This window comes from Colias croceus, chromosome 8 (assembly GCF_905220415.1).
Source record: "Colias croceus chromosome 8, ilColCroc2.1".
Lineage (NCBI taxonomy): Eukaryota > Metazoa > Arthropoda > Insecta > Lepidoptera > Pieridae > Colias > Colias croceus.
The window spans coordinates 9587600-9603111 of NC_059544.1; the positions used below are offsets into that span (position 1 = coordinate 9587600).

General features: G+C 35.4%; 1 protein-coding gene and 1 long non-coding RNA gene across 3 annotated transcripts in view; both read left to right on the top strand.

Moving 5' to 3' along the window:
* LOC123693533 (kinesin-like protein CG14535) overlaps positions 1 to 15512 on the top strand; it is a 267034-nt gene that overhangs the window by 39664 nt on the left and 211858 nt on the right. Inside the window, exon 3 of the mRNA XM_045638690.1 lies at positions 12929 to 13001. Within this exon, the coding sequence (XP_045494646.1) occupies positions 12929 to 13001 (73 nt within the window). The remainder of the gene's footprint in view (positions 1 to 12928; positions 13002 to 15512) is intronic.
* Positions 2377 to 3729, top strand: LOC123693539. 2 transcript variants are annotated; one of them, XR_006751696.1, is made up of 4 exons: positions 2377 to 2492; positions 2705 to 2804; positions 3504 to 3557; positions 3637 to 3729. It is a non-coding gene; the product is annotated as an uncharacterized LOC123693539 (long non-coding RNA). The 2 variants fall into 2 exon arrangements; XR_006751695.1 differs by having other exon boundaries at positions 2377 to 2804.

Genomic DNA, 15512 nt, shown 5'->3' on the forward strand with positions numbered 1-15512 from the left:
TGTGCAATCCCTTCTGCGCCATCGACATGAATAGATGTCGGACTGGTGACGTCGTAAGCGCGTGCCGTGTTGTTAAGAGCGGTCAACCCGTGCATCTCTCCATACAAACGCTTGTACGTGATTATGGCGTTGTATAGGATCTTTCTTTGAATTTTTTTTAACTAAATGGTATCCTCTGAACTATACCTAGGTTTCTAATAAAACGCGAACTCAAAATTTGGAAAAACAAATGCAGTATAAGTCTCCAAAAATCTGCTTTTTGCACGAATTTTATCTGAATTTCAGGCGTTTTTATTGTACTTATTAATTATACCAGTAAAAAAAATATTTGGTTTTAAACCTTGCAAATGTAATGGAGATTCTAAATGTCAAACATTTTTGTAACAAACTTGTAAGGTTTACTAATAATCACGTATTTCTTGAAACAAGTTTTATAAAATTTCCGCACACTATTTATCATTCAATGTTATCGCGCTCTCAACTGCTTGTTGCGTGACGGTAAGAAGTATGCGGGGGACGAGCCGTGCAGGGTGAGACGCAGGAGTTGAAAGGCGTTCGGCTCGTTCCTCGGGAATTGTTACTAGTAGGTATTGAGTTTGTTGAATAAAATCGTTCGTAGTGAGTAAAACACAATTCACTAAAAATAACATGCAACTGCACAATTTACGTACCTAGTAAATTGTGCAGTTGCATATTATTTTTACGAACGATTTTATTTTTCACACCGGACACTGATTTTGCTTGCGAAAGGATAATTGATTTATATTGTGAAACGAACCTGGCACTAGTGAATACGGACACCGATTTTCTTATGATAAGGAAATAGACGACGAGATAATTTATTACCTACTAGCGGTCCGCCCCGGCTTCGCCCTTGGTACATATTTACGTTTTCTCTACATAAGAACCATCCTCGTACTTCAAGGAATATAATAAAAAAAAGAATTATCGAAATTGGTCCACCCGTTCACGCGTGATGCCGTGACAACGCGAAACGGGTTTCATTTTTATTTATACTAATATTATAAAACTGAAGAGTTTGTTTGTTTTTTTTATTTGAACGCGCTAATCTCGGGAACTACTGCACAATATACGTACCTAGTAAATTGTGCAGTTGCATATTATTTTTAGTGCATTCTGTTTTACTTACTAAGTACGAACGATTTTATTTTTCACACCGGACACTGATTTTGCTTGCGAAAGGATAATTGATTTATATTGTGAAACGAACCTGGCACTAGTGAATACGGACACCGATTTTCTTATGATAAGGAAATAGACGACGAGATAATTTATTACCTACTAGCGGTCCGCCCCGGCTTCGCCCTTGGTACATATTTACGTTTTTTCTACATAAGAACCATCCTCGTACTTCAAGGAATATAATAAAAAAAGAATTATCGAAATTGGTCCACCCGTTCACGCGTGATGCCGTGACAATGCGAAACGGGTTTCATTTTTATCTATACTAATACCACCTAATACATATTATAAAATTGAAGAGTTTGTTTGTTTGTTTGTTTGAACGCGCTAATCTCGGGAACTACTGGTCCGATTTGAAAAATTCTTTCGGTGTTAGATAGCCCATTTATCGAGGAAGGTTATAGGCTATATATCATCACGCTACGACCCCAGGAGTGAAGCCACTGGGGTGAAACCGCGCGGAGCAGCTAGTCACTACATAGTATATAAAACAAAGTCGCTTTCTCTGTCCCTATGTCCCTTTGTATGCTATCTTTGAAACTACGCAACGGATTTTTATGCGGTTTTTTTTTAATAGATAGAGTGATTAAATAGGAAGGTTTATAAATATAATAATATTAAATAGTGGAGAAGTACTGTTATTTTTGAGGTTTCTAATGTGATGTAAATAATTCCATTTTTTCCGCTTACATTGCAAACGCAGGCTGAACCCTACGAGTTTTATCAAAATAATGTACTAAGTATTGTACACATTGAAAAGGTCTACAGAAAAGTCCGTGATGGTATATGTCTATCTCTTATGGAGTTATGGATAACGCACAATTACTTTTTTTTGTCATTTACTTTTTACGACAAATAATGGCTAATTTTCGAAGCGATTTTAATCAATACAGCATTAATCCTTAACCAATTAAATACCTTGAATACATTGTTCATTTAATATAGATCTATATGGCCATTTACACCGTATGATTTAATTGAATATTTTCGAAGATATTACAGATTTAAAAATTGCGGGACGTAGCGTTTGCGTCGGTACCCGCGGCCGGCCGCCATTGCACCCGTGCGAAGCCGGGGCGGGTCGCTAGTATTATAAAAAAAATGAAACCCGTTTTGCGTTGTCACGGCAATTCTTTTTTTATTATATTCCTTGAAGAACGAGGATGGTTCTTATATGGATAAAACGTAAATATGTACCACGGGCGAAGCCAGGACAGACTGCTTGTATAATATATACGTACCTATATAGACTTGTATTATGAAAAACGAGACATCGTTTTGAAAAATGGGTAAGTCGATTTTTCACATAATTATACAAGACCCAAGTAGGGACATAGCGAAATATAAATATACCAACTAGGTACTTAAACAGTTGCATACATTAGATAGTTATATACCTATTAGCTTGCCTTCTATCTGTTCATCATCTTCAACAGACACATTTTTCAAACAACAATAGATCTGTTACCTAACATACCTACTTATCTACTGATTTTTACAGATAACACTCAGCCAAATTACCGAAAAAGTAATAAAAAGCGTTTACGTCTCTCGGCTCGAAGGAAAAAATGTGGACCCACAAAACAAAAGAATAAACAAGCGTGAGTATTTATTATTTAGGTACCTACTCTTGGTACCTACCCACGCAGGTAATTTTCTATTGTAGATTGTTGCAAACAGGACGCAAGACATTAATTTATATAAAATCTATCTTAGTTTTACAATATAAACATGTATATATTGTATATATATATTTGGTTTATACACAAAAGAAATTTTTTTTTTATTTATCTAACGAACTAATTAGGTTTCTATTATTTTCTTTTCATGCCGTATAACATCATATTGTAACAGTATTAGGAAGGTAGTTACATATATATTCACAGAAAATGACCGAAGATTGCACTATTACTTTATTACGTTAGATCAAACTACCTATATATAGGTATAAGTATTATTGAGTACGTACATTTCATGAGTTTTGTGATTCATATCACAAACCTACCTACACATTAGAGCAGATTATTATTACACCGTTGCAAGGTTGATCTTAAAAAGGTTCATATTAGGTTTTTTCGTAAATGTGAGTCCTTTTCGTTTTTAAAATAATTGTTCGTATATATAAAATTGCTGTACCTATGTGGCCGTGGGTACGAGCCACGAGGATATAGCATATAGCGCACTAATGTTTGTAATGTTTGTAAAGTAGGGGCTTGTGTGGACTGTGGAGTCAAGGTTTTGTACAAATCGCACAAAATTGTGACGTCACGGTACATAGGTATTAAAATTTTATTTTCCAGGTTTTTAAATGAAAACAAAGAAAACATTGACAGTAATGATGTATCACGGCTTAGGTAAGGCGGAAAGCAAAGTGTATTATCAATATAATAATATATAAATGTATTTTGCAAAATTTTCAAAACCCTCTTTCAGTCTGGTGTTTGAAGGAAATCGGAATCATCTTGACAACTAGTACAAAGGGTTTTATTTATAGTCCTAGAATAATAAATATCTTACACAATTGTATTTAGACTATTTTATTAGACCAACCTGGGGGATCCAGCTGGAGGATCCTGGTGGACGACTTCACCTGTACTAAAATTGACCTGTATGAGTATAGTATACACGTAGGTTGTTTGTTACCTGTAAGATATCTGTAGGATAAGTATATTATATTTTTATTTATTGCCTGCCTAATTTCAACATACTCATAAGAGACAGACTGAATAGATAAATTATTAGTTAATCTGCTTTTACATATTACTGTTACTCCGTAACTAAAATACATTACACCTTTACATTTTTGTGCTCTGTATAACGAGCAATCCTATCCTATCCTACTATAATCCTATACCTATCCTATAATCCTATAATAATATTATAAGTTCCAAAGTATGTGAGGATGTATGTGTGTGTTTGTTACTCTTTCACGCAAATACTAGTACTGAACCGATTACAATCAAATTTAGCGGGTAACTTGTGCCCACGTGTCCCTGTTAGTTTTGGTTTATATAGGTACAAAAGAAAAAAAAATAGGTATCTAACTGACGGACTAATTAGGTTTCTATTATTTTCTTTTCATGTTGTATACATAACAAGCGAAGCCAAGTGAAACTTGAGTGAATTTACAGCGAACTGGTAGACTCTTTGTGGGGTATCTACCTAATCAGATTTTTATCTACACTAATAATATAAAGAGGAAAACTTTGTTTGTTTGCTTGATTGTAATGAATAGGCTCATAAATTACTGGAACGATTTTGATGAAATTTGGCACAGACAATCTTTAGACCCTGAAAAAGAACATAGGCTACCTTTTATTGCGAAATATGTACCACGGGCGAAGCCGGGGCGGACCGCTAGTTACAAATATTTTTCGAAAATCTGTCTGAATTTCTTTGTTCGTTCATGAGATAGGTACCTACTTGCATAAAAAACGAAAAAGGTAATGTATGGTATGAATATTTTCCGTGTTGTAAAAATAGCTCACGTACGGTAAGTAAGTACCTCCAGTGCTAAAAATAAATAAAAACAAATTATGTTGATAAGCTCCAGCATTTCAGAGTAATTAATATACCTACCTACGAAAATATAGATAGCTAAATAACTATATTATAATAAAGCGCGCCGTACGATATCCACTAAGCGCCCAAACAACCGGTCCCGCGCGACCGATAGAAAAATATAATAATATCTATTGAGTCTCGTTTTACTGTTTACTCACGATCGACGGATCATTTTCATGAATGAATCGAGTGCGAGTGACCGGCCGCGGCGTAAGTTACCGAATGGCGAATGCTAACCTTTTTTTTTTTTTTTTTTTTTTTTTTTTTTTTTTTTCACGTTGGGAAATGCCTTTACGCATCCCCCTCGCCAGTTTTACTGTCCAAGGGGGTATGTGGGACTCGCACGAAGCCATACCCACTAAAACCCAACGGTAGCCGTCTATCGCCTTGATCGGCGGGGGTTAACAGCCAGGCCTTATACCCCCGCCGTCTGTGGCGACTGCCGCTTCTTGGCGGCCCTTCGAGGCCCGGGAGTGGCAATGGGCGACGATATTAAATAATATCGTCGTTCCATTTCCGGACCTATCCACCTTACGTCGCGAGGGGATCCGGTTTCCTTGCCGCGAGCATAACTATAGTATGCGCGTACCTACGGAAAACCTCCCCCCGCGCTTTTTCTCTAAGGTCTTATGGCTGGCGCTGGTCATAAAGACGCCTACGCCTGCCGGGTCTGCGCCGACGCAGAGGATCCGCCGCTGGGTCGTTCTCTCGGGCTCTCTCTGCGTCCTCCTTTCTTTTCATAACCGTTGCACAGAAGGTGACGACGGTCTTCCATGCACGGTCAGTGTCGCCAGTGACCATAGCCTCTACAAGAGCCCGCAGGGTCAGCTGGGTGTCTGTCCCTAGAAGGCTCTCGAGAGACCTACGTTCATCTGTCCATGCTGGGCATTCCGCAAGCGTGTGCAAAGCCGTATCTTGAGGGCTGCTACAATGATGGCAGGCGGGAGCCGGCTCACGACCGATCCTGTGCAGGTAACTGCCGAAGCAACCGTGCCCAGACAGAACCTGCACAAGCCGATAGCTGACCGATCCCCACCGCCTATCCACCCATTCCTTGAGCATCGGGCTGATTGCGTTCAAAGTCCAGGCCCCCACGCAAGTCGAGTCTAGTTCTCGACGCCATCGGCGAAACACCGCGTCGCGAGCTTCCTGTTTCCATCCTTGGAGCGTTTCAGAGGGCAGGTTTTCGTCCCTCTCTCTTGCCTCGGTTCTTCGCCAATAAACTTGTGCCAGGGCAGCGGCTTCAAGATGCCATGGAGCAGTCCCGGCAATGACACAAACCGCATCATAAGAGACGGTGCGATACGCCCTAGCAACTCTTATGGCTACTACTCGTTGGGACCGCCTCAGCACGATTGTGTTACGTGTCAACAGCTTGTCCGCCCATATCGGACACCCATACAGCGCTTGTGATCTTACCACACCAGCGAACAGTCGGCGACACCCCCAGCTCGGCCCTCCAATATTTGGCATAATGCGGCAAAGTGCCGCTGCCGTGGTGTTGAGCTTGGTGGCCAGTGCCGAAAAGTGGCCCTGGAATGTCCATCGCGGATCGAGCACCAAACCGAGATACTTCAGTCTGGGCCCGATCCGGATGGGCACCCCGCTCACCACGATCTCTTCCCCGGGTGGTGGAGCTCTCCGGTGGCCGTGGAAGCATATAGCCTCGGATTTATCGAGGGCTACTTTTAGCCCGAGGCTTTTAATTCGACCGACCACTTGTGCCACTCCTGCTGTAGCTCGAAGTCGCGCCTCCCTGAAGTCCCGACCCGTGGACACCACTAGGGTGTCATCGGCGTAGCAGATGACGCTAACTCCTTGCGGCAGCCCTCCTCGCAGCACGTGGTTGTACCCGATGTTCCACAGAAGAGGCCCCAGTACGGAGCCCTGTGGAACACCGCATGCAACGCCGTGGCTACCCCAACCATTTTGCCTTGGGAAGGCAATTTTGCGCCCGCAGAGATATGAGTGGACAATACGGCGGAGATACAACGGTAGCTGGTGTCGGGCGAGGCCGTCTAAAATTTTGTCCCAAGGCAGGGTATTAAATGCATTGGAAATATCTAAGGATACTGCCAATGCAACCCCGCCTTGGGAGACGCATCCTTCACAGATGTCACGAAGGCGAGCTATGGCATCCACTGTGGAGCGTCCCCGCCTAAAACCAAATTGCGCATCCTGAAGGTCCGGTCCTATTCCTGTCAGGTGGGTCTGAATGCGGCTCGAGATGATGCGCTCAAAGAGCTTACCCGCTTCGTCGAGGAGGACGATCGGCCTATATGCTGAATATATACCTATAGGCGAATGCTAACCTAGCGCTTAAGCGCTCTTTCTCTGTCTTTTCGCATTACCTCTTTATCTGACATTGCGCTGGATGAAACAACAAGCTTTTCGATCACGCTCGCGTTGAACATAGTGCCGCTGGGAAGGGCGCTCTTAAGTGCGGAAAGTTGTAAAAATATTTTATCGAGTAGGTATCTACCAATATTATAATCAAATAAGTACAAGACTAATAATGAGCATAATAATTATATAGATAGGTAGGTAAATACAAGGCTGTTAATGAACATAATGATTAGGTATATACAATTGTTGATTTTTTATTATTTTTTATTTTATCGTCACAAACACAATGTATGCGTTCTAGCATAATATTTATTGTCCATGTAATGATAAAAATTCGCTTAGGTCCAAAATGTATAAATATCTCTAAAAATCTGTAGGTACTTACCTATTTAGCAGTTTTCAAAATTTATTACCTAATAAGTCTAATCAGTGCCTTTATTAGAATATTCTTATGATACAAATTGTCGCTATGTCATATCAAAATATGGTAATTGACCTAAATAGGTATACATATAATTAGTATTTGTAATAACTCAAGTATTAAACTAAATGATTGGAAAATAAATATGTAGTTTTAATGCAATTCCCTTTATTTAAAGGTAATAGTTGTTTTGATATTTACAAATAAACACTCCACAATAATACCTATAGTTCATATAAACTTAATAAATAAACTCGATAAGTTATAATAATATACAGCTACACATCCCTAATCAGAAGCGAGAGATTATAAAAAAAAGGATGGTTGCCCGCGCCATTGGCATGTATATGTCGTGGTCATATCGTAGATTTGATCATTTCATGATATGAGTGGCCATTTCACGAAATGGTCGCATATCGTGAAATGGCCAATTTAGTTTGGCCACATCATGATGTGGTTTGGGCAGATCAATGATAAGAAATCGTTTCACGATATGGCCAATTAACGCACGGTTTTTTCATGAAATGATCAAAATTATTTGATCATATCGTAAAATAGTTACATTAATCGTTGGTAGAGGCGCTGCAAGCTCTGTGTTTATGTGATAAGATGGCGGCCGCTGGCGAAAATTAAATTATTCGCAGTTAAAAACTTCATAATTCGTTTAATAACAATATTATGAAGAAAGTCATAGCAAAGAATTTACGACGAAGAGGTACGAGTACTATGGAAAATGTGGATATCTTATATGTATTTAAGAAAAAATGCGACTTAAATAAAATAATTTAAGAAACTACTACTATATTATTATAATTTTTTGTTTTTTAAAAAGAGATCCGCTTCAAGCACTCGCCGGCCGCTGCCGCGGCACTAACTTAAATGACATTAAACAAGTTTTTAGAATATAGTTATTCTGAAATTTTTTAATATTTTATGGACTCTTTATATTTTATACGATCTGGCCAAATGTGGATGACCAAATCGTGAAACGTTGACGATTTAATGATCTGATCAAACTATGTTGGCCATTTCACGATATGCGACCATTTCGTGAAATGGCCACTCATATCATGAAATGATCAAATCTACGATATGACCACGACATATACATGCCAATGGGGCGTAACTGATAGAGAATAGTGCTGTAACTTGCTGCAATTTTATATGTATTTTTGTATCTCAAAAGGTTGATTTTTTTTGTTGATAGTTGCTATAAATGTGGTCTTAAGTTTTTACAGTAGGAGATGAGGTTAAATAAATATTATTTTTGTGTTATAAGCTGTTTATTCAAATATTCAGACGTGAATTATTATGTTTATCGATAACATTTTGGACTCCCTACTATTTTCAAGGTTATCTCATTGAATTTGTGGCTTGGCGTGGAGGGCACGGCGATGCGTTTTTGCTCTGGCGGTCAAAAGGTTAATCAGCTAAGCTTAAGTACATTACCTAGACCTACCTATTATTACACATTCAGTCTCTTTCTTAATCAGCTAAGTGCAGCTGTCACAAACAAACATAAACACGAAATATTGTGACAGATGCTACATTTACTTCCGTATCCCCAAGCTTTGTCAATTACTGTTAATACTTCAAGATGAATGCAATTTAAGTTGTTTTGCGCGATAATTTATTGCTATTTTGTTGCAGGCGAGAATACAAGGAACTTGTTTATTGTAAGGGTGTTACTCTGAGGTAAAAAACTAGAGATGGATGAACAATAAAAACTTAAAGTTTTTTTATTTTTTATAATATAAATGGAATGATGAACATGTTATAAATAAAACATAGAAAATTATTTTCAAACTCCTTTATTTCATAGGTCATATATAAGAAAAACTAACAATAACTATAACTCTAAAAAAACTACCCGTAAATGTACCAATTACATACAATAAATTAGATACATAACATATATTTTTATACACTGAAAAATTTTACATATCTGCACAGACATTTATACTTCATTTAAAGAGCTCCCTATTCCATGCTTCTTTAATCAAACAAAAAAGCGCTCCAACTACATAAAAGTAATCATTCCCTACACATTCAGACAAATTTAATTCCACAATAGCTGAGTATTGCATTGACGTGACCATAAGTCATGAGGCAGAAACGCCCTTTTGAGATGAGATCTGCCCCTTGCGATTTGCCCCAGAGGTCAGATCGACTCACGGTAATCATGTCACCGAAAACACAAAAGGGGCTTGGTTATTTATAAACTAGACTTAATATTATTTTGAGAGGTTTATAAGAAATTGGTGACGATTGTCATTTTATTTTGGTGCTATTTTTGGAAATATAAATGGGTTTCATGCTATTTTACGAAATATGAAACTCTACTAAAGAGTAAAGTATTTACTGGTTTATTTAGTTTTCCAATCTGGATTCTATTTTGATTCGTTTTTGGATTTGATACAAAACTGAACATTGCGTTTAAATTGTGTTTCAGGTTTATAAGTTTTTTTTTTTTTTTTTTTTTTTTTTTTAATGAAATTAGAAGGCAAACGAGCAGACGCCTTGCCTGATGGTAAGCTAAGTGCGCCGCCCATAGACTACCGCAGCTGATGTTACGGGTGTTGCCTACTAGAAGAGGGAAATGGACAAGATATAGGGTAGAATAGGATATGCCATCGGTGGATTAGGGAATAGCGTAGTTTAATGGCCTTTCAGGTAGCTGTAAGCTCTTTTTTTGAAGGTGTCCATATTGAAGCTGTTCGGGAAGAGTTTTAAGAAGTTCGCAAAATTAATGGGAATAAAAAGTTGTGTAAAATTTAAATTTATTTATTTTGTTTGTAGGTCTAGTTTAGTGTATCTAGGTAATTGTTTTAAAGTAATTTTTTTTTAGTATTTTATTATTAAGTTTATTGTTAGTTTAGTCTTTACTCTTTAGACCTCTTTTTGTTTTCGATGTCAGATGTAGTTTTTACGTGAGTTGTAGATTCATCACAGAACATAATATAAAAGACATTTGTTCTGTGAGATTCATTGTATTTTAATACCTAACTTTAATTAGTACTACAGTTTTTACGACTCTAATAGACTTATTTTGAAAAGCTTAATATTAATTCACAGCACATTATCAAATGTTTCTCTAGTAATCTGCAATCTACAACCGTGACCAATCAACATATCCAATGCAGCTTTTGAACTTTGAGAAATTCTATCTCAGTTAAACGTTCGCAAAACACCGGCTAGAAAGGAATAAGTAAATCAAATTATAGTGTTTTACAATAGGCCGTTTTATAGAGGAATGACGTGAAATGTTATTTTCTGTATTAACGTATGTAGAGAGCCTTCTTAGTCATAATTTTGTGAAAGTTAAAGTTAAGTTTTTGTATTGCTAAAATGTTTAAAGGTTTTTATGATGCAATAAGACATTTTTGTATTGGTTTAGGAAAGGCTAGGTATATAACATAAGTTGTGCTAGTAGCTGTGTTTTTTGCATTGTAGTTATATATTAAAAGGTTACGATTGAAAAAAACATATTTTTTGTATTAGTTTATAACGAGCTTTAATAGATAATTAATTTCTGATAGGCCTCATAAATTATAGCCTTGTAAAGAATTTTTTATTATGATTTTTACAAAGGCTTTTGGGCTTACAATAGTGGCATCGCGACTGCTAGATAATTAATCATTTTAATGGACATACTATGCAAAATATTTATTAAATTTCTTGTGTAAATAATTTATTAATAAATTAAAAATTCAGTGCACTTTCAGATTTAAAAATTTGAAAGAAATATGTAATTACATTTTTAATGCCATTTATCAACTTTATTTGACTTTTTATTGAGTAGTTTCATACAAAGTTTGATTAAGTTAGTTGAATTAATAGATTTCATCGGTAATTTAAAGTAATAACGAAACTAAAAGAAAAGTAAGATCCCGCATAGCCGTCATAAATAAGACGCGACGCCAAACTTCTGAGATTCATATTTTGAGGTTTTGCAGGCTTATTCTGGTTTTCTTTTTACGCAAAATATCAATTATTTAAATAACATAGATGTTACGGTGGGATATTTAGTCGTTAATTTAAATATTTATAATTATTGTGTTATAGTATGAAAATAAATGGTTGAAAAATATTTACACATCCGTAATACAATTCAACAATTCATACTTCCTAAGTTCTTAAAATTAATTTCAAAATAATTACCTTTATATTTTACTTAAAGAATGAAATTTTATAGGAAAAAGTATGAAAATGCTTACTTGAATGTACTGATTCAAACCTCAAAAAAAAAAAATTCACAAAGCGTAGGCTACCACAGATCTTATCTACCGCTTAGTATTTACAATACATTTTATTTTATATTTCATTTAGTACCTACCTATATAAATTAATATTCTGTAATAAGTCTAGGAAGTATCAGAATAAGGGTCCGCGGCTACAATTTGTCGGCAAAACGTTTGAGCGGAGGCAGCGCGGGAAATGAGCGTATTTGTCTTACCTGTGATATGGTAACAGTGTAAGCGATAATAATGTAAAAAATAATAAAAATTAGTTTTTTTAACATAATGCTAATAAAATTAGTTTTTGAAACTTGTAATTTTTCTTCTCTATGTGTAAAATCGAATTAGCTATTACATTTAATAACTTAAATATAATTGTTGTCAATCTGCTGGCTAAAAACAAATGTTTAGGTTTGTGTACTTACGTCTCAAATAATAATATCCTCTTGACTCTACCGAACACTTTGGATGATAGAGACTGTACTAGAGTCTAGACTCTAGACCAATCAGACTGAATTAATATGTAAAAATATGGGCCATAAAACTTGCGTTATTTTATGTTTTCCGTTTACATTATGGTTGTGTAAAGAATAAATAAATTAAAAGAAATATTAAATCGCTTACACTCGCACTGTAATATAAAACAAACTACTTTGAAAGTTCACTTGGCAACATTTAATAAATGTTGATTATTAAGGAGTCTTCGCCGATATGTGCTGGAGATTTATTTTTCTTCCTGTTTTTAAATTAACTTTAATATGGGCATCTATTTTGAAATCTCGCCTTTAAAAAGTTATTATATGTAATTATGCCGAATTAAAAGTATTACAGTAAGTAAGTTTTCTTGCTATGATGAAGTTTAAAGATTTTCATGTGGATGATATCGAGAAATTATATTAATTAATATTATAGAGAAAGATTATTGGCTGTAAATATCATACTAAGTATACCCTATCTACTATATATCTTATCATAAAATGACATGAACAAATATGCATAAATGAATATAAAAATCATTTTAAGGAATATATCTAATATTATTCAATAATATCTGCCAGTTATTAATTTTTAAATTAGAAATATATTAAAATGCTAAAAAACCCTTAAATACATAATATTTATATGTGGTTATTAAAATAAATTGTTATTTTTTCAGATCGACCCCACGTCTGGTGGGATCAGATGCTTCTTACAAGCTCAGCGCTCATGAAATCGAAGCCCTTAATGTGGTAAGCCAATTAATTATGGAGGAAAAAATTTATATAAAAAAAGACTTTTCAAGTCGAACTTTATACATAAGAACGTAATAAGGCCGAAGATCGTCTTTTAGGTATAAAGTATATTATGTAAGCGTTGGCTGCAAATTATTACATATCTACATACAAGTTGTCTTAAACTATACAATTTACGTAAAACATATTGCTGAATATTTTAACTGAGAGCTTATACATTATATATTATATCAGCTGTATAAATGATTATAACTACATTATCTGAATACACATTTATATTACCCCCACTTCAAGTATCATAAACATTACACATAGCAATAACTTAGAATCGAACAATATCAATATAAGCTAGCTGTGTCAACGGATTAAATTAGATGGAATGCAAACACGTTTATCTGGCGTTTGCAAATATTATTTATTTAGGGGCATAATCCACACGACTATAGGGTTGCCATCCTTGTATAGGTGTCATTGCACCCTGGTTGGTACTCTATTCCTTATATTTATTTTATTTTAAGCTATTGCATAGCTTCTATCGCGGGCCTTGAGCGCGGGGACCGAATCGAGAAATTCCGTAACGAAAAAACCTCACGCTCGCACGCACGCTCCGACGGGCTCGGAGGTGTGGCTTGAAGGCATGCTATGCAATAGCTTTACCGCGGCAGTCCCACACGTATTTTTTTTATTGGTAGCATCGTCATTCATCATTAGTAATAACATCAGAACGCGGCTTTGCTTGCGTGGTTCTTGTATAAAATTACCCACAAGTTAATCCAGGCAAAAATTATTGTTTAATTCGTAAGTGAAATAGAAACAATCCTATCCGAGGATTACGCAAAAACAAATATCTGCCTAGCCTTAAGCCTATGCAAGATGTTCCTTATAACAATACGTAAGTAGCGCAGAATATACTTAGATAGCAATGGCTTCACAATTCTTAGACGAACCTTAAACTGAACAATGCTTTTTATTAAGATGATGCGACACAATCGATTTTTGGTAACATACCTTCTATTTTTTCTTAATAATATGATACTAACTAGCGCAATAAGATACTTTTCAATTTTATTATTTAAAGGCAAAGTTTCTACCAATTAGTAGAATATAATCACTACATAGTATAAAACAAAGTCGTTTTCTCTGTCCCTATTTCCCTATGTCCCTTTGTATGCTTAAATCTTAAAACTACGCAAAGGATTTTGATGCGGTTTTTTTAATAGATAGATTGATTCAAGAGGAAGGTTTTAGTATATAATTTATTAGGTTTTAGACAAAGCGGGCGAAGCCGCGGGCGGTAAGCTAGTAAATAATAATATGTATTGCATTTCAAAACTCTACATTCAATTAACTACAAAGTAATGATAACCCATAGAAAGGAAATGATTATAAACCTTTCAAGAGAACATAAGATAACCTAAGTCGTGACTGAGGTGTGTATGTGAACCACAATGTGAACGTAACATTAGGTGTTAGCAACAGCAAAGATATAATTTCTTTAAATGTCACAATTAATGTTATATGCAAAAGTTTGTATGTCACTTTGTTCATTGTTAAATCACTTAAACTACAGTACAGATTTGGATAAAAGGGGAAACAAAATATAAGATCAAAAACCCAGGGTCAAACATAAGTCTTTTTATAATACCCAATACTAAGTATAAAATGTTCTCTCTTTCCATCGTCTGTATTATATTAAAACCACGGTAAGTAGAGCTAGTATATTATATTTTTAATCTATCACAATAATAATAATACTATACCAGGGACTACAAACATTAACGAACATATTTAAAACAGTTAAATAATTTACAATACGGTTACAAATATCATACCAATATTAATTATTGAAATTAGTACTAAACGTTTAAATGTGTTCAACGAATATTGAATCAAATAATTAAAATAGAAATTCTCAATTAATTACCGTTCACACAGCAATCAGTCACATCGAATTAAAGCCAGCACCAATATGTCGCCGTCGGATACATTTTTGTAGCTCATTTTACAGAATTTATGACTTCTTTGAAAGGCCGATTCACAGTAAATTAACTGCAAAGTTCATTACAATCAGGCGTCGTATGAAATTATTCAAACTGACGCAAATTAGTGCAAGAGACGGCGAATACTTTTTAAGTTAATATTAAACATTGACGGTTGGCTATTTGCTTGTAATAGATAATCGAAGAATATTTCAATAAAGGACACAGGGATTAATGAAAAGAAAATAGTATACTAAATATATATTGTAATTTAACAATTAAACTAAAATATTGTATTAACTGAACCTTGTCAGTAACCAATGAATGTCTTTATACTTCGTTTCCATATCTCTTCAATATAAATTAGGATCTTCGTTCTGAATTTCGTAATTTTAGAACGTATTATAAATCAGGTAGGTATGACGCCTTTCAAATATTAATCATAATTTTAAATAGTTCGGCAGCTCTTACACTTAACGAAGATTTCGATTATTCACCACATCCCTTGCGTTTCGCATGAAATGTGTTG